The sequence below is a fragment of the Marmota monax genome, unplaced genomic scaffold, assembly GCF_021218885.2.
Source record: "Marmota monax isolate L192 unplaced genomic scaffold, Marmota_monax_Labrador192_F-V1.1 WCK01_AAM20220418_F8-fsc00002, whole genome shotgun sequence".
Classification (NCBI taxonomy): Eukaryota; Metazoa; Chordata; class Mammalia; order Rodentia; family Sciuridae; genus Marmota; species Marmota monax.
The window spans coordinates 21,849,361-21,870,564 of record NW_026693571.1 but is presented as its reverse complement, the minus strand read 5'-3'; the positions used below and the strand labels follow the sequence as shown (position 1 = coordinate 21,870,564).

General features: G+C 36.7%; 1 protein-coding gene across 2 annotated transcripts in view; it reads right to left on the bottom strand.

Annotated features, from left to right (window-relative positions):
- Nucleotides 1–21,204, bottom strand: part of Unc5c (unc-5 netrin receptor C) — a 370,561-nt gene that overhangs the window by 97,475 nt on the left and 251,882 nt on the right. For both annotated transcript variants that reach the window (XM_046458973.2, XM_046458974.2), the window contains exon 4: nucleotides 5,792–5,895. In XM_046458973.2, the coding sequence (XP_046314929.1) occupies nucleotides 5,792–5,895 (104 nt within the window). The remainder of the gene's footprint in view (nucleotides 1–5,791; nucleotides 5,896–21,204) is intronic.

Genomic DNA, 21,204 nt, shown 5'->3' with positions numbered 1-21,204 from the left:
TGACTTGTTTTTCCAGCAATCACAAGAGTATGTGGCACAGATTCAGTGTATGATACAACATTTCTTAAATAAATGAATTAATAATAAAAAATAAAACCTGAATTTTGTACTATAGGCTTGAAGCAACCACTATGTATATGTAAAAAAAAAAAGTTCCAAATCTTAGTCAGACAAGATTTATTATTTTATCTTTTGTTTTAAAATTTATTTTTATATTGCCAATTTTATTATGACTGTTTTTTTTTTGGGGGGGGGCGGTACCAGAGATTGAATCCAGGAGCACTTAATTACTGAGTTGCAGCCTCATCCCTTTTAAAAATATTTTATTTAGATACAGGGTCTCACTGAGTTACTTAAGGCGCACTAAGTTGCTGAGGCTGGCTTTGAACTTGCGAACCTCTTGCCTAAATCTCCCCAGCCACTGGGATTTCCGGTGTGTACCACCATGCCCGTTTGCTTACTGTAACTTTTAATTTGCATGATTATATGGGTTTGGGTGAGCTATGTATGTAAGTATTAGAGGTAGATCAGAAGGAAAATGAGTGATCATAATAAAGAGGTGATAGTAGATGTTGATTAGACTATTGCAAAACTTGAAAACTAGTAGCCAAGAAACCTAATACTTATGAAAACTGTTTTCAAGGCTGATAATCATCTCATAATCCAAACCCCTTCTTGTTCTTACACACATGCTAGGAGAAAATTCCAACAGATATTACTGGGCACTGAAAGCAACGTCTCCCTTTAAATTAGTATTCTAACTCTTCTTTTCTCTCGGAATCTCTTTTGCCTGCAAAGAATATAAAACACAGCTTGGTCGACAATGCACCTGCATGGAAATTCATTGACATGAAGTTCCAGTTATGAGAGAATGACAGTGAAACACGAATCACTCTCATGAAACACAGTGTTGTGCAGCCATATTAATAATCAATTAGGTGGATAACCACCTGATGCTGCAATGTGGTGGCACCTCCAGCTGCCAGTGGCTTTATGCCTTGACAGTATCAGCTGAAAAAAAAATCTGTTCCCTGTTTATCATGACTAAACTCAGCAAAATAATCCATTCTTCTGCACTTCACCCCATATTTTCCCACTTGATGATTAGAGATGCAAATGTTGATAAATAAGTTGACTGTTTTTAAGTACAACTGGGTCAATAAGTTGAACATTGTGCTCTGTTCCTCCAATTACACTCCTATGAGAAATAGCTCAATTATAATTAGGGAAGCAATTATCCCCTTGTTAAAGGTGAAACAAATCACAAGTTTTAGTGAAAAATTCAGTTTTGCTCCTTTTACCATGCCAACTAATCTTGTATCCATTGATGTTTTGATCCCAGTGCTCTCCAAAAGGGATAATCTGATGAAATAAAGCATCTCTGAGTGCATTTCTGGCCCACCATGTGATAGTAACATTTTCTAGGCATAAACTAAAATGAGCAAGAAGGGATTAATTTCATAGAGTGCTGCCATTATGCCACTGGAGCAACCCAGCACCCATCCGTGGGTTTATTAATTTTCTTGTTTCTTCAGGGAGATGGGAGGGAGGTTTGCCTACTGAAAGGGAGACAAATGTTGCATCAGAAATGTACGGAAGGAATTTTATTTTTGGTTTGGTCCTTTCAAAAGTGTTGTAAAAATACTGAGCAATATGATTTGAGAGTATTCTGGCAATGGGTTTTTCTTTATTTTACCCAGTCTGCCTTAAAATTTGAATGTGATTATTATTAATCTCCCCTATAATCCTTGAGTTAAAGTATATCTCAGTGGCCTTTTATTCCTGGTCCTAGTGGATTGGAACCTTGCTCTTAGGTTCAGGTTTATGGATTCTTCTTCCTCCTCTGCACTGAGTTCTCTCAATAGGGTTGTGTCTTCTATACCTTTTTTTTTTTTTTTCCATTTGATCAAATGTGGGAACTTACTTAGAGACCCATAATCAGTTGGTGTTAGAGATAAACATGAACAAAAGAATCTTTTGCTTCTTATCTTGTCATGATGTAGTCAGAGGCAGAAGAGTAATCAGATAACATTTCAATGCAAGTTGTGGTCTGACTGTATAAAATTGTGACTATAGAGGCTGCCATTTAGCCAGTCACACTGATTCATCCATACCAAGTGTTAAGCACTGAAAATAGTTCTGAATGTGTTGCTAAATAACTGAGTGCCTGCACCACATATCCTGCCTTGGAATTCCTGGACTAACCTATGGTTTGGCTGCTAAAGGGATTATATCAGATACAACAAAAGGCTTTCAGAGCTCTGTTCCTATGCTAATGGCAGTATGAAGTTATTAAATATTTTTCATATTTGATGGCATTGCTGAAAAAAAAAAGAAAGGATGTAGGGAGACTAGAGAAGAAAGTAGCCAAGTCTAGAGCTGTGAAACCCTTGTTCTTCATCTCTAGGGTCCCCTCAACCTAGTTTTTCTTAATCAGTAATACTGGGAGGAATCAAAACTGTCACACGTGGAGAGATGGTGTATAAGGAATCCTGAGTTGGCCTCTTCTTCCTGTGAGACTTTGTTATTTCCTTGAGCTCTGAAAAGGAGATCCAACAACAATCATCTCTGCCCCAATTTCCTCTTTAGGAGAAATCATGAGGGCTGATCCACTATCTTGGGACCAGAAGGATCAAATGAATGAAAGTAACTTTAATGTTAAGAGTAAGCAGGGAAGCATATCATGACTTGCTGTAGGTGTTTACAGGGACAAGCCATTTGATGGCATTGCTGAAAGTACATTTCTTTGATTTAAAGTTCACAATGTTATCTTTCTTTGTAGCACTTATGAACTCAAACCAAAGCAAATGGCTAAAAGAATACCAGACAGCATCTTGATTCTTCTTCATAGAATAGAATTTCACAGTGCTGAGCAGTGGGCAATGTGCTCAACAGCTATTTTGAATTCAAGAGCCAAGTACCATTCTCTGTGAATAAGTGATAATATCATAATAGTACTAATAATATGTTATGTTCCTCAATTGTCTTTATATATTTTCTAAGTGATATCCATGTATCATCTCATTTAAACTTCACTACCCCAGTGTGCTTTATTATCTCCCTTTTACAATGCAAGAAATTTAAGTGCAAAGAATTTAAGTATCTTGTCCTAAGGTAAAGAGCTGGAAATAAAATGCTTGGATTAAGTTAACCATGAGTTCTAAAAGGAAATTAGGTTTAACATTCTACAAAGATGATTAAAGAAGGCCAAAGTAGAGAAATTAAATGTTATTATCTCAGTAATGCCTTTGCCATTATTTCCATCAAGTGCAGTGCTATCATAATTGAGATTCGAATTCTTGAAAAAATTGCTAATTTGGATAGGAAGAGAAAAAATTACTGCTTCCTGATATTCTGCAAAGAAAGCATCTCACTTCTTCCTCAGTGAACCTAGACATATGCTGATAAAACAAGAATCATTTGAGTTGATCAGCTACGTGTTCTTTGAATATTTACTATCTGACTCTCTTTGAGAATCGTTTGCCTGGGTAACAAAGCACGTATCCAGCCTGTTCTGATCTCCTAAGAACTGATCTAATTATTCTAAAACACATGTATTTTACCTGCTGGTTTCCATTTAAGATCAAAATTTCCTTTTATAGTATTTTTATACTTTAAATCTCCTTAAACAAATAAATGAAATTTAAATAATGAATGCATTTATATTTAAACTAAAATGCTCATATAATCCTTTAACTCCCCAAGTTACCTTTCATTCCTTCCTTTTTTATTTATCTATCCCTCATGAGCAAATGGCAGTTGTAAGGTGTCATGTTAAGGTGTTCATTAGCTTTCTGATCTTGGTGATTTTAACAGTGTTGAAAAGAGTCTACACAGGAGTTTATTAACCTGCTCTTGAGCTTGTATGTTTGATCTCTCTTCTGACTTCAAAAAAATGAAAAAAGTAATATGCATTAAATATAGTTCTTTGAATGTCAAATGGGTATATGATTTTTGAGCTTGCCAAGTGTTAATTGGTCTCTTCCCCATTGATGATACAAATAAAATTCACAGCCAATTAGTTTGCAGTCATGAATCTTTACTCCTTGACAAAGTGAACTACTTTGTTGAGGAGACTGAAAAAAATGAAGAGCACCAGAATCTCCTCACTGAAAGTCTTTGCAGGGCTCAGTTACCTTTAAAGAATTTTGAGTGAAAACAAGGCAGGGAGAGTCATCTTAATCATATTGTTTTGGATTTCAAGGGGGTTTGATGAAAGAGGGTTGCATTAGAATTTAAGAACTACAATTAAGCAGACAGATATACTATTGTAATCACTAAGTGAAATATTGCATAGAGAAGAGTTTTCTTCTTTTTAGTCAAAGTAAATCACACTATTTCTTGGTGCTGGAAGATAAGGACATGATTTTGGATGAAATAGCTACAATCAAGCAGTCTTTGATTCAGTGCTAGAAAATGCCATGGGATGTCAACTACAGGGTAAAAAATTGCTCTCTTCTTCCAAAGTAAAAGAGGAAATTTCATTAAAATTTCCTGTAAGACTTTTACATTGCCTCTTAGATATGTGAATAGCTGTAAAAGAAAAATGGAGTCATTTAGGCCCTAAATTTTTACTTAATTTAGTATTAATATTAATTTGGAAAAAGGAATCAGGTTTGCTTTTGTTGTCACGGGACCAGAGGAATAAGCTGATTCCCACCTTTGCTTAAATCTCTAAAAGACTGAAAAACTGTGAGAGAGCAAATAGTAAAGGCCTTATTAATTATTTATGAGTCACTCACCACTTTTTGAACAATGTTTTAAATTTCACTGATAGATAAAATTTCAAATTTTTATATTATGAAACATCAGCTAACTCCTATGCATTGAATGCCAATAGATCCAAATCGCAACACCCAACATATACCTCTTAACACATACAAAATTTTTGAATGAATCAAATGTAGTATGGAGGCTAAGGAGAACCAGAAATTAGCACCTATGTCAATTGTCAAATTAAAATGTGCCTGGGTTTATAGGACTGAGCCAGCTAAGATAATCATCTTGGGTGCATATCAGAAGAATGTCTCCTAATGATCCTGTGAAAAGTAAAGTTTTAGAATTTGTGATTATCTGTTAGTGAATTAAGGTCACGGTATTAGAGTTCCTCAACAGGATGCTCTAAGCTGGTGGTCAGTGTCCCCAGGAGAGCATGTAATCTCCCATGAGTCATGCAGGCCTATTCCTTGGAGACAGGCATTTTCAAAGGGCATTGTATAGTTGGGTGCTGATGAAAATTTATGGTATAAATCTGATTCATAATACTTCATTAGCAATCAATAGGCTTTGTTTTAGCAAACACACACAAAAAAGCTTATAGGATGAAACTAAATGACACATTACTCAAGCATGTTCAAGGCATGTGGATATGGCTTTTAGAGATGTCCATGATTACATCATATAATAGGAAATACACATGTAGAGTGTACAGACTCACAGACAGACATGGATTCACACACATCCTTCTCACACACTTTTTGCACATTATCAAGTGTCACGTTAAGTCATACCATCTCTCTCTATAAGTGCCAGATAAAACAGTATTTCTGATTCCTTGAAAGAGACAAAATTAAACCAAGCTGCCTGTGGCTTTGTCCAGTGGGGCATTCTAATTGACTCCCAAGTCATTAATCAGTTCCCAATCAATCTATTTTGCCAGCAGCAGGCAGTTAGGACTCCATTACCACCCATTCATCATGCCATGCCCTAATTCACCGAACTATTAGCTATGGATTAGGCCTCTGTTAGAATAACTAAGTGCCAATTGCTAAATGCAAAGAATTTTTGTTACCTCAGCCACTGGGATCCCTTCAGGTGGTCGACACTGGAGTAAGACTTCCTGTTCCAGGGACACTTCCTTTCCCAGGGGTTCCTGCTCAAATGTCTTCCGCAGATCTATAAAGTACAGGTGATAAAATACACATCAAAACTAAGTGACATTTATGCATTTACAGAAAGTGCCAAAAAAGTTTAGCATTTTATGTCTTTGTATTCTTCAGCCACATGTTAATACTGTGCCATATTTAGATTTCCTCTGGTGGAAATTATGAAATTCAAAGGCTATGAATTATCCCTATTTTAAATTTCAACAGAAACCTCTGGGGATCCTCATTTTTAACCATTAGTAAAATTCATTAATTGTATTTCTTTATAATCAACTATGGGGATCACCTTTTTAATCAAAAGAAACTCTGTTCTTGTTATTCATATTAATATAGATTCCCTTATGTACATATATATTTTCCTCTCACAATAGATACTATTAAAACTGTAGTAACTCTAGAATCTTTTGATCAATAAATCAAAAACAAGCTTCTGTTGCATGCTGGACACCAGAATGCTGGAGTCTTCAAAGAAAGAATACAATTTCTTGAAATGTCTCAAATATGAGGCAGGGAGAGAGTAACTATTGAGAAGAATCCAGAAATAACTCTAATTATAAGGCTATTCTTCAATTAGAAGATTAAATAGTCATTTCTGCTTAAATATACCAAGTACATAATTATGTGCTTATTTGGTTATAGTTGTTACAGCAATATGCAGCCAAGTTTTAGAAACTATTATTATAAGATTAAAAAAAAATTAGAAACCAGCTTGTTATTGAAACGCATCAGAGGTACATACTTCAGGAAACAGGTTTAACTAAACTATCATGAAATGTCATGTGATTGTTTTATTTTAATATGTTGGCTTAAGCTCTGATTTCTAAAGTTAAGAAGGTAGTCAGTCATGGAGTTTTAAAGCAGCTTTTAAAAGAAAGCCCCCAAATTTTTATTTTATTTATTTGGGTCTCATAGATTGAATCCAGATTAACCACTGAGCAACTTCCACAGCCCTTTTTTAAATTTTTTACTTTGAGATAGAGTCTCACTAAGTGGCTTAGGGCCTCACTCAGTTGCTGAAATTGGCTTTGAACTTTTGATCTTCCTGCCTCAGCCTCCTGAGTTGCTGGGATTATAGGCATGTACCACCGTGTGCAGCCCCAAATTTTATTTTGTACATCTACACTTCAGTTATTTCCAAAAAAATTTATTGGAATTTTATCCAGTAGATTTCAATAAAAATTATTGCCTCTGTCCTTCCATCCTAATTCCCCATGAAGACAGAAGAATCAGAAGCACCATTATATCCTGTTGAAATAATAGGTGGAAACCTAAAGGCTCTAGAGACATGCCCCTAATGTCTCTTCCATAAAGCACCACTTAGAAAAAATGCATTGAGGAAAAAAATCTATTGTTACACATTTGCCTTTTTGTTGAATTTCTTGGCAGAAGAAAATCTGCAAGATTACAGTGGTTCTAAAAATTTCTGTCATCAGGGAACCTCTAATTTGGTTTTCAAGAAATTGAATATAATGTGGAAATGAATATTTAGAATCCACAGTTACTATAACTTGAAAGGTCTCTAAACCATGCCTTTGTTTTGCATATGAAGAAAACGTGTACTGAGTTACCCAAAGCCTCACAGCAAAATACCTGATGCTGTATTTGAACCCATTGACCTGAGTTTACACAATTTGCCATTCCCTCTAACATCTCTTTTGGTTAATCTATACCCTCCCAACAGAAACATTGAAAATGTTTTCTTCTAATATGGTAGTTTCTGGGGATTTTTTTTATTTGCATTGAGATAAAACTTTTGGCAAAACACCAGATAACAATAAAAAGACTAGCAATGAATAACTTCTAGGGGATTTAAGAGCTATAGATAAGGTATATCTTGTTTGCAGAAAATGACTTCAAAGAACTCCCATCCTGTGTGAAGTCGGGTGAAGACATAATGACTGGAATTAGTTCTCAAATTAAATAGCATACTGACTCACACTCCAATTAATCAGGAGCCTGCAAAATGAGGTGAAGAACAAGAAGAAGTGAGGCATATATGTATCCAAAGAGTCAAAGAAGCAGTATCATCAATATTTATTTTCTTCTTATGGTAGACATTTTATTGGGTATGTAAGAAGAAGATGTGTAAGATACAGAACCAAAACTGGAGAGGTAAGCTGAGGTTTATTTACAAAAATCCTTTCTACCATGGTAACAAATGCCAAACCCTCAAAGACTCCTAAGCAAACAGGGAGATCAGATGTCATATTGCCCTTAGAGTGGCAGATGGATTGAAGTGATGGTGAGTAGACAGAAGGTAGTTAGGGGCCCATTTGGATAGACCAGGAAGGATGATGGGGTCCTGAACTCAGCTAGTGATAGTGGACAGAAAGAGGAGGAAGCATATTCTAAAGCTAAGTAGATGAGCCTAGGTATTTGGAAAGTGCCAGGAGGTAAGGGTATTGCTATATTTTTCGATACTGCATTAACTTGGTACTAACACTAAATAAAATGGCACCCAGCTGGACAGAGAAGTGGAGAGAAAGATAACTTTGTGTTGGTATGTGTTCAGTTTAGTGTATCTGTGGTATAATCAAATGGAAAACCCCAATAGGTCCAGTTCATGGTTTCTGAACTTCTACACTATTAATTTTGTGAACTAGATAATTTTATTTGTTGTGAGCTTGTCCTATCCATTGTAGGATGCTTAGTAACATTTCTGGTTTCTACTCACTGTATGCCAGAAGAACCCTCATAGCCATGACAAAATTATTGTTAGCTGACACTAAATGTCCCCTAGTAGAAAAAACCCTTTATCCCTCCATTGAGAAACACCTGTCTAGAGTTTGAGAAAGAAGTCCTGGTAGGACATCTTGTCTTCCTTGTCTAGGCAATGGCTGAAGTACTAGGAATAGATGACATCACCAGGGGAGAGACTGCAGCAAAAGGACAAGAGGGCTCCAACATTTAAGAAGTATGATTGCCAGCAAAAATGAGTGAACCAAGAGGCAGGAGAAAATCCAAAGAGAATTGTGTCAGAGAAGCCAGGAGAAAAAATATAAGCAATATGGAGATCAACAGGACAAATGCAGAATAGGCAAAGGGGAAAATTCATTGGTTTGAGAATTTCAGAGTGAGGGGAAGTAGAAGCCAAGTTATGTTGGGGAGTTCATGGGGATTGGAGGAATGACTGTTAGAAATACCTACTACCCTATTCCAAAATTTTATGGTGACAGAAGTCAGCAACACCACTAAAGGGCAATGGATTTGAGTGTAGCATGCTGTCATTGTTGATAGGATGTGGTGTAATTTTTGGCCCACTTTTCAAATTCCTGCACCATGAAGGCATATCTCATGCAGTCTTCATTTCCTAATTGAGATGGTGACAACCAGAGGCACCTACTTAAAGAGAAGGTTTAACTCAACCATCATTGAATACCATATCATTGTTTTGTTTTAATGGTTTGTTTTTCATGTCTATAGATTTTTTTTCTAATTTCTAAATATCTCACATTTAACCCCACACAAGACAATACTTCCTCCTGAAAAACACTTGTAATTCCTGCCATAAAACCTCTCCTCCAGCTTTCGGGGTGTGTAATGAGCATAGAATATATTGTGGCTGAGCAGCGCAGCAGCTGCTCACTGCAGCCTCCACACTACTCTGCTGCAAGGGGAGGGTGGGAACATTTTCAGCATATCCTTTATCATTGTAGAGATGTGATAGAAGGCAGGCCGGATGCCTTGCAGGCTGAGTGAGCACAAGGGTGACGAATGAATAAGCATGAAAAACGGACACTTGTCAGCTAGGAATTAGATGTAAAACAGAATGGTTCAGAATAATGTGAGCCTTCCTGTCAGAAAAAAAGAGATGAATTTTTGCCCTTGAAAGACCTTTAGGATTCTAGTTTTCTTTCCATTAATTCTAAGGTTGCCTTGAATAAGAAGCATTATAACTTGGATTACTTTTGCAAAGTCAACTTGGCCTGACTCCTGATTTAGCTATTGATTCTACCAATTAAAAGAAAAATCAGCTCTGTCATAAGCATGCATTCGGAGATGTTTACTCAAGAACATGAATATTGGCTTACTAAATCCATACACTGAAATCCAATTAACAGATGTCAAATCAGACTTGAAATGATATGAATTTCTATTGACCATTTACATTTAATCAAAGAATGCCTTTTTGAACATATACATGTGTGCACACAGTCTCATTTTTCATTGTAGAATTAAGATGCTTTTAATTATTATTTTCAATGCTAATAATGCTTTGGTTGAAAATTACCCATGATGTGGAATACACTAATTCATGGCATTCTGCAAGCATTAGCTCTGCTTTTTGACAATGTAGTTAACAGAAAAGAAGGTTAACTGGGGCATGGAAGACTTTCTGTTCTTTTGTTTTCCTCATTTATAAAATGAAAATAAAGAACTGGAGATTGTTGAAAGACTCTTTTGCTATAAGGGCCTATGACTAAATAAGATTTTAAATATTCATTTTAGGAAAAAATATCCTATTCTTTGTGAAATAAAATAATTCTTGGTTGCAAGCAGTGTTTAAGAGAAATAATAGAAGAAATCATTTGTAAAGTGTCAGAGTTGATACATCTTAGAAAAGAACACCCAAAATATTCCCTTCAGACAACTTTCATGAACCTTTTTAATACTTTGATCTACAGGTATGGGTAAGGTAATTGAAAACTGGGGAGAAGGTTGGTTTCCAGAAGACCCAGTGTTAGAAATATTAGAAAATTCTGTACAAATTTCAGAGTTCTGTAATATATTTTACAAAGTTCTGATTAAAAATTAAAAGTTCTCATTATTATAAATATACTGAAAATTTTTCTGATAAAACTAATTTTTCAGTCTCCATCAGATAGAGAGGAGGGAAAAAGGAAATGCTTACTCCAATAACATGCAAGAAAGCCCCTCATGCTAATGTGCATATTTACAAAAGAGGCAGAACATGGTGCCTCTTCCTCAGTGACAATCTTGAACAGCTTTGCCTGATAATCTGGAAAGGGTAAATGTGGCCTCTAATAGGAAAGTTGAGGCAGAACAGGTCCCAGCTTTGAGAAAAACAGGCCACACCACCGTCCATGCACCTGTGAGCCTTGCTGATTTGGGATGGAGACAGGAGAAAATGTTAGCAAAAAGATCCATCACCCAATAATTAAGCAGACAGGTTGCTAATACTATCATCTTTACAAAAGATAAACATGTTCTTGCTCCAAGTTTTAAAAAAATGATTTACACTTTTTAAAAATGTTCATTCCTTCAGCAATGCTACATCATTATTCAGAATGATTTACTATAATAAAATATGTTTTAGAGAACAAAATCCTGGCAATATAGTATACTAGTGTTATAAAGTCAACAATTCTCCAATAGTTTATACTTCAATGGACTACTCTAGTGAAATTCAAATCTTTAAATTCTATAGAATGATAAGATATAAATGAAATTTTACATTATTAACATTGGCTTTGCTTTTAGATCTCAAAGGGTATTATGAATACTAGGACACATCAAATTCAAAAAGGGTAGAAGACTGTAAAGCACAAAGCCCAAGTAATAAACTGTTAAAGCTACATTTATTATTACTCAGACAGTTTTGGAGTAAAAGACATGTATACTCATGTGTAAATTTTCAACATGTCCCTCTCTTACAGATTTTGACCATATGATCTATGAACTATAGTATCTAACAGTCCTTATTGTTTTGTGGAATTTCAGATTTATTGCTGTTTTTCAAACACTGTCATGACCCTTTGGAGGGTTATGAAATCTATTCAGTGTATTAAAAGCCAGTATTAAGAAATTTGAAATTGAATAAACTGAAATTATTGAGATATACATATTATGTACACGTTTAAATGTGAGCATGTGTTTTTGCATGTATTTGTGTGTGAGAAGGTGGGTATCCTGTCCATTGGATCAAGACATAAACAATATTTTTTTGTCGTTGTAAGTCACTGTAGGAAAAGACTGTAGGAAGGATAACATTGTGACTAAGAGAAGGATTTAGTGCAGACAAACCTGGGTTCAGGTCCTGACTTTACCACATCTGTGTATCCTTGCTTTAGTTTCTTCAGCTAAAAAATGGATATACTATAATAGTCAATTCAAATTGTCAATTAGATTGGATTAAGAGAGACTGATGATGAAGAGGCTTATGGGCGAATTGATGAGGGTGTGTCTAGGAATGATTGGCATGTGGGAAAGCCAACTGAAATGAAGACCCTCCCTAAGCATGGGCAGCAGTGAGCAATAGGATGATGGCTTGGATGGAAAAAAAGTTGGAAGAATAAGGAAGCAGCAGCAGATGTAAGCTCTATTCTTCTTGAACAGGTTATTTATTGCTGTGATTGTCTGAGGATATCGGACTCTTGCCTTTTGACTCTTCCAGAGAGGAGCCTGCCAGTGATTCTTCAGAAGCCTTTGATCTCAGACTAGGGTAGCACAAGTTGATCCCTCTTTAGGGGCCTCAGCCTCTTGGACTGCAGCTACTGTTTCTTCCAATTCTCCAGCCTGCAGGCGGCCATTGTGGACTATCCAGCTTCTGGTCACATAAGCCAACCTAATAAGTCCCCTTTTTATAATTATACTTCCTGTTGATTATTTTCCTCTAGAGAACACTAATACATACAGTAATAAGTATCTATTCCACAGGGATACAAAGGAAGGAGCTTCTATAAAATTCTTATGCCTGGAACACAGTGAGCCTCCAAAGATAGTAATCCCCACCTCCTATTTTTCCATAGTAATAGTGAATTTCAAAATGGCATACAAACATTTAGCATTATCTTTATTATTCATTGGTCAAACACAAATGAATGAGACAGAACAACTACAATATGGAAGGACTGATGATTGCAGGTAAGGTTTCATAAAGAGAAATCCAGGAGACCCACGCTGTGCTGGAGAGTAATGCACAGTTCATACTCAGGTTGGGCCCTGAGAATCTAGATTTAACAAGCCCAGTAGGTTTCATGCACAGCACTAAAACCTGAGAACCACTGAGGGATGGATCAATTACTTGATGGACTGTGGACCACCACCATATGCATGGCACTGCTCAACATTGCAGGCAACCCAGGAAGCTGTGGGGAGCCAGGGAGACCTGCTCACACTGTAGCTCTCACCAATTGGTTTACCTTCAGTCCCTGCTAGTAATTACACAGCTTTGGCAGAGCTCACTTTTGTGCCCATGGAGAATTGACATTATCTATCAAAGGACTTGAACTTCACATGCACCTTCACATGAAGGTAACATAAATGGTACAAAGCTAGGAATAAGAATGTTTTTGTTTCCAGAATGCTCACCTGGGTTATCTATTGGGTTCTAAATTTAAATAGGATGTGGGTAAAAAATAACAATAAACCAATCCATTTCCTCTTTACTCTTGCTACTCAGGTCTGGCTGCATGCTTTCCAGAAGAATGCAGCCTCTATGACCACAGATACACTTCTTTTGTAGCGAGCAGAAATTGGTAATATGAATTTCTGTGTAATTATTTTCTAATCATGTATATTTCCAACTACTCAAGAATTTATTGGAATCTTTGTTTGAGCAATATTTTGAGGGCTAAACAAAAATTTGTGGACCATGCTGGGCCTGTGGACTGCCATTTTGAGACTGTTGGTCTAGTAAGTTCAATGCTCAAAGTAATGGAAATTAATATTTCTTATGGTCTTTTTCCATCTCTGAACAATTCCCTAAGCCTTCTCCCTATGGCTTCCCTGGTTTAAATTTCAGACACATTCCCCAAAAAGATGACTGAGAGATTTTGGTGGGTAAGGTTGGTTGTTAATAGGATTGCGTACATAACATTTTCTGAATTAGTATTTTGTAATTATTAATTTATATTCCCTTACCAACTTTGAGAAAGAATGTCAGGCAATCCAACTATGAACTTGAGAATATTAGTGACATTTTAAATAAACATAAGTCAGGAAAACAAAAAAAAGTTCTTTGATGGCTGAAAAGACAATTATCATTTCTCTAATTCTTTTTTTTTTAACCGTATGATTTATTTTTATCATTTCTCTAATTCTTGATGACTGTATAGGTTAAAAATGCCCCTACATTCTTTCCTGAACCAACATCATTGCTATGGTTGCTACATATAAAAACCTACAGCTCTTTCAGGTATAGCAGGAAACTGTCCAAAGTGATTTTGATCAGTGTTTAACTCTTATTCTTCAGAGTAGGAAGGGCAAATATGTGGCACCACTGTATTCACTTCCAGCTTATATGTCCATAACTAAACAAGTAAACATTCTTTACCACAGAGTCTGAACATAGCCTCAGGATCCTCCTCAACACTGGACTCCAGGAGGCTAAAACTAGGCAGGAGTTTGGAGTTAGTATGTGATGCATTTGTATCCCCAACATAGAGTCCACTGCACAAAATTTCCTGGTATGGAGCATGTGGGTACAGTTACTGCCATCTTTTTATCAGATATATCACCAACCAATTGCATGCTAAATCTTGTTTTGTCTTCTTTTGTTTTTGGTACCAGGAATTGAAACCAGAAATGCTTTACCACTGAACTACATCCCCAGCCCTTTTTTTATTTGAAACTTGGTTTTGCTAAATTACTGAGGCTGGTCTTGAACTTGTGATCTTCCTGTCCCAGTCTCCCAAGTCGCTGTGATTATAGGCATGCACCAGGCCTAGCTTGAATGCTAAAGTTTTAAATTGGGGGAAAATTTAAAATTAGACAAATTTGAGGACAAATATGTCTTCATGAATTCAACATAGAAGTTCCTTAATAAATGCTGAATTTAATTGGTTTTCCAAAATAATCTGATAGTCTCCTCTATAATTTCTCTTATAGAGCAGAACTATAAAAGATCTTCCAACTTGAATAATCCAGTCCCCTCATTTTACAGATTATACAATCAGGATGCGGAGAGGTTAAGTCGCTTGTTCAAGTGGCCCAGCCATTTAGAGTAGGTGACTCTTTGATGTAGATGTGTTAGGGGATGAGTGTTGCTTTGTGGTTGTATTCATGTCCTGTGGAAATGACCACAGATTTCCTGGCTTAAAACAACAGAAATGTATTCTCTCACTGTTCTAGAGGCCAGAAGTTTGAAATGTTTCACTGGATCACAACCATGGGCAGCAGGGCTCTGCCTTCTCTGGAGATTTTCAGAGATACTATTTGTTAGCTCCAGACTCTTGGTGGCTGCATCCCTCATATTCGCCTCCATGGTTACACTGCCTTCACTTCTGTGTGAAATTCACCTCTGCCTTTACCTTGTAAAACACTCTTGATGGCATTTAGAGTCCCTCTGGATAATTCAGGATGATCTCTTTATCTTAATCACATCTACAAACATCATTTTTCCAAATTAAGTAACATTTACTATTTCAGAGATCACAGCCCTGCGCACTGTGGCCACAATTCAACATTTTATAAAAGCATGGACCCAAGCTCCATCCTGCCTGGGTTTAGCCCTGGTTCACTGCTTAGTGGTTTCTGTGCCTTCACTTCTGTGTACACAAAATGATGATTGTACTGCTTATGTTACTGTGAAGACTAAATAACAAACTTGGCGTGTGCAATGGTGCACGCCTGTGATCCCAGTAGCTCAAGAGGCTGAGGCAGGAGGACTGCAAGTTCAAAGCCAGCCTCAGCAATGGCAAGGCACTAAGCAACTCACTGAGACCCTGTCTCTAGATAAAATACAAAAAGGGCTGGGGATGTGGCTCAGTGTTTCAGTGTCCCTGAGTTCAATCTCTGATAACCCCACCCCCCAAAAAAAGAAAACCACCACCACCAACAACAACAACAAAAACCTCACTTGGGATAGTGCAGTTACATAAATACATACATACATACATACATACATACATACATAAAAATCCTCTCTGAATACCCAATTTATCCTGTCACCAAATTCAGTATAGCTGTCAAGTGTTTCCAGAGTTCATTTTGTACTGATATTTATTTATTTATTTACTTATTTAATGTTGACTTAAGAGGGCAAACACAAGTATCAGAATTAAGTTTCTTGCCTCCAAAATTTGAACCTGTCTTACTAAAATAGCTCTAGATTTAGGAGAACTGTGTGCTTAGATGAGATCTATGGCACAGCATTCTGCTGCTGTCCATCTTACATACTTTCTGACACAGGCCTGACCTTACATTAAGCAAATACAGCTGCTTTACTATGATTCATAGTTTCATACTTTCAAATTACTTTTCAATTAAATTTTTACGTGTTCAATAAACAGAGGTACAGAATACATTTTTAATTTTTTTAAAAAAAGTTTTAATGTATTTTCAAAGTGTTCCTCTAGTGAATAAAATAATTCCACGAGCAGATAAAACATGAGTACCTGTGTTCTTACAGTGAAAAAAAAAATGTACCTTTTCACTAATAATGATGGAAGGGACTAATTATGTTGTCATAGTAGAGTAGAATTTATGTTTAAATCACCCAATTTAGGTATTAATGGGAAATAACCGTTGTGAACCAACCAGTACTGCACATTTTGAGAAAACTAGATTAGTCTTTAGAGCTTTGAGTACTTATTAAAAGTGAAAAATACCTGGCTTAATGCCATAGAACCTTAAAATGTTCGTCATGTTTTCTGTTCCAGGAATAGCATATCTGATTTTTTCTGGAATTTTTTTTAGATGACAAAATATTATTATATTAATCAATTTTTATTGTATTTTTAAATGCAAGGGATACAAGGTACATAAAAATCAGATGGAATTTTCTTTTTCTATTTGCCTTTTGATCTCAAATATTATGAGTGATAAAATAAACAACAACCAACCAACCAACCAACCAACCAAGATGAACTACATGCAGTCACATCTTTGGTTAGATGGAAAAGTTTAAGAGTCATTTCTGCTATTCCGTGCAATGAACTAGACTGCAGAGAGAAGAATTTGCTTAAAATTCAGAGTTATCATTTCTCAATGATGACTTAGGCAAGTTACCTAATATCTCCATGCTTCTGCTTTGTTCTTTATCCAATAAGGGTAATAAGTGCCCACCTCACAGGCCTTTTGAGAGAATCACAACAGATAATGTACAACAGGATCGCCAGTCAGGCACGCTGTGCACAAGCCAAGGTGCTGGCTACCCGGATACATATTGCTTCTTAAGAAGAAAGGATGAAGATGATGGATTTTTGTTTTTCCTGTTACTTCATGATCTCATTTCCCTTCTGTAAAAGCTAAAGTTTTTTTCCACTCTTAGAAATGTACCACAAAACCTTTCATAATGTCATAAGTCACATCCAGGGACAGAGGCCAGCATGTTGGCAGGAGGATCATGTTGGCAACATCCTCAGCTGAGCCCAGGTCTATCCCTCACTGCACTGACATCTTTTAAACTCAGAAATATCAAGTGAACACAGTCCCTGCAGGAGGGAAAAAGAGTTTCAGCCCTTCTTCTTTATTTCTTGACTTTGGGGTATTTATAGGACAAATACATTTGTATTAAGATAGTCTTGCTAAAGGGTTTTTTTAAAAATAAATATTTTAGAGCTAGAACTCTAAATGACATCCATTACAGAGAAAAGGGAGAAAAAAACACCCCGTATAAGTCACTCTTTTATATTCATACTGCATCTTTAGTTTCAGAAAAAATGATTATATGTTATCACAATATTTTTAAGGTATGTCTTAGGGATAAATAATAAGGAACATGCCGACTTTATGGATGAGGAACCTGACATACCAAAAAGTTAAGGCTCTTTTCGCTGAGTACAAAGAAAGAATGCAATGACAGCAGACAAGATTTTTGCAAATAAGCATTTTAGCCATAAACTTCCCTTTTCGTGTGGCATAAAACATACTTTAATGACACATTTTAGTCCAGTGGGTTATCAGCCCTGCCTATAACATATTGATAGATGATTTCCTCCAAAATATAACTTTATGAGACAGAATTCTATGAGATGGTCCCCTGCATCTCAAAATAAAAATGGGTTATAAATGCCCATGGATTTGTGGGGTCTTCAGGAAACTCAGGAGCCTCTGCCCATATATAAAAGCAAATAAGTTTGGAAAAATATAGACTGACACAATCAGGTATTTGCTACAGTTCTAAATCTTGTAATAGAAATACCTTTACAAACTTCTTAATACCATACAACTATTGAGATCTATATAAAACAAGCAGAAACTTATTAAAATTTTCTCCCTTATCTAAAAAGTGCAATTAATTCTGATTCAAAATTCAGCCTCTATTATTTACAATGGGCATTAATGGGGGCTTAACAGTTGTGTAAGGGATTAGACTCAACTCAGACATGCACCTTAGCAAACAGGCCATTGATCCTAGTGTCAGGAAATCTGCTGAGTTTTAAGACACATGTATTCCCAGCTACTAGACACTGTTCATGGAATGACCTTTATCATAAATAAATTCAATATTTGGTTAAATCATATAATTAATCTTATTTTATGCCAAATATTTTAGACAGGTATAAAATAGAAAAGTAACGTAAGGGTCACAACTTAGGATTTCTGTATGTATAAACCATAACAATAATTCAACACACACACACACACACAAACACAAACACACTTAATTGTGATACCTGAATATAGAACCTGAATACAGAAGTGCTATTTCACCTACTCCTTTGGGATGTGCATTTGAGCACCTACACTGTGCCAAGCATCATTCTAAACATTTTGAATTCATCATGAAAAAAATCGACACACATCTTTACCCACATGGAACTTAGTGTCTAAGTTGATGAGGAGAGAGGGAATACAAACCATGAACATAGTAAATATGTAATTGTACAATAGCTTAGACATTGATAAAGGCTAAGGTGTATATGAATAAGTACAAGAGGCGAAAGGGAGCTTGAGGAAGGGAGCACAGAGGCAATCTCTTGAGCTGATGTTCTTGAATTCCTTGAAAAAGTAACCATTTTATCAAATGAACAAAGGATTATCACTGTATAGCATCATCCCTTTGCCTCTTTATTTGCTTTCAGTTTTACTCCACTTGTTGCCACTTATTCATTGTCTTCATTGATTTAGCAACAGCCGCTTGCAAGGCATTATTTTTAGGCAATGGGGATATGATGAAGAAGAAAATAACATGCCTGTCCTCAGGAAGCTTGTATTCTTGTAGGGAAGATGGTCAATGAGAAAGTAAACAAATAATGTCAAGAAAAATAAAGCAGTTTTGGGATTAGGACAATGGTGCGGTGGTCAACCCCTCTGAAGAGGTGATAGCTCAGCTGATAGCTGAATGAAAGGGGGAAGAGAACCCCAGGTTTAGTGTTGGAGAAGATCTTCTATTTCTGAATAGTTGCTTGCTTTCTAGAAATAAGGAAATGGTATGTTTAGAGCAGACCAAGCAAAAGGAGAGAAGCAGGAAGCCAAGATCCTCTTGTACTTCTATACTGTAAATAGAAGTACTTCCTGTTACTTCATGACCTCATTTTCCTTCTTGTCCACTCTTAGAAATGTACCACAAAATGTTTTATAATGTCATAAGTCACTTCCAGGGATAGCCAGCATCCTTCTCCTGTCTTTGCACCCAGCGTGTTGGTTAAAAGCAGGGCTTGGCTCCTGGACTGACTCACTTCTCCATATTCCAGCCCTGTAACCTCAAGCTGGATTTATCATCTCTACTTGCTTTCAATTTCCTCCATCTACAAAACGGGATAATAACAGCATCCATCGCACAGTGTTGTTTCAAGGACTGGATGAGCTCACATGTAAGAAGTGACCAGAACAGTACTTCCATTGCCATTCTGATATTCTCGAGCCCATCTGTTCAACACCAGCCACATGTGGCTTTCAGCACCCAACCTGAGGCTCCTTTGAACTGAGAAGTCCTGTGAGTGTACATATACCGGATCTCAAAGACTGGTATGAAAAAAACAATATCAGCTATTTCATTAATGCTTATTTATATTGGTTATTTTGTTATAATGCTAGTTTAGATATTAAAATAAATGAAGTACATTATTAAAATTCATTTCACTTGTTTCTTTTTACTTTGTAAATCGTGGCTATTACAAGATTTTAGGCCACATGAGGCTGGCATTATATTTCTACTAGACACTGTTATTCTGAACAGCATGCTAAATACTCTGGATTCACAAACATGATCAAGGCTGATCCCAACTCAGGTGGCTAACAAGGTGGTTCTGATCACAGAAAAAAGGCAGCATGAACTGTGAGAGGAGGGTAGCAAGGGCCACCTTGATCACCTTAATTCTTTCCAGGAGCTTTCTGACTGCCCTCTGTAGCCAGTGGCCTTTGTGATGCTTGCTGTGATTTATTGGTTTGCACACATGATAAATAGGAATCCTGAGGACCTCTCCCACCATTTCCAGGGAAATGAATTCTTGGTGCATATAAATCCCACTTTCACTCATGAATTTAGAAGGGTGACCATATGACCCGCTTTTCCATCCTCAGGCATGGGCAATCATTATATTCTAATGTTGTGTGAATCAGAAAAAATTCTCATCTCTAGGATTCACAGCCCAGGCTCAGGACATGAAGGGGGTAAAGGAAGAAGAGTGTTTTAATTTTTCAAGCTGGTTTAGCATAGAAAAGTTTCAAAATGAATATATCAGGTCACTTAAATTGTTATGTTTGTTATCATGAACATGTGTTATCATTTACTGTGTGCTGGCTTTTGTGTCCTGGCATTGTTCCATATGCTATACAAGTTTATCTCATTAAATCTTAAAATAGCTTTATCATTTTCATTTCATGGTTGATGAAACTAAGGCTCAGAGAGGTTAAGTAACTTGATTGGCATCTCATCAGTCAGTGATTGAAGCTGGATCTGAACATAAGTCAACCTGGCCTGAGGCCAATGTGCCTCAGCTAAGTGCCATTCCACTTAGCTGCTTTTATCACCTCCCCTCCCTCTCCCCAGAAGACCACACCACTGCTTCATCAACACCAGCGACATCCACAGCAGCAGCAATATTGAAACCACAACGGTTCTTAAAGTGTTTGCTCACACTTTGCCTATTCCATTCTCCTGCCTGCCTCACACCTTGAGATCCTCTCCTTGGCCCTTAGCAAGAAACACTTGAAGAAACAGACCCTCCACACTCACAGCGGTGCTGCCAGAAGAGCTCTACTTAGTCACTGCAGCATCCACTTGAGCTTTCTCAGCAGAAACCTCTCTCTGCCAGGGAAGCTAGAACAGCCACCTGGGAAATCTGGAAGAGCATGTAGAGCAGTCCCACTATGTTCTCAGTGAATTCAAACTTTCCAATTTCCGTATTTTTCCTCTGCCCTGATTGTTTCACAAACTTATTTTTTTAAATAACTTTATTTTATTTACTTATTCAATTTTTATGTGCTGCTGAAGATCGAACCCAGGGTCTTGCACGTGCAAGGTGAGCAC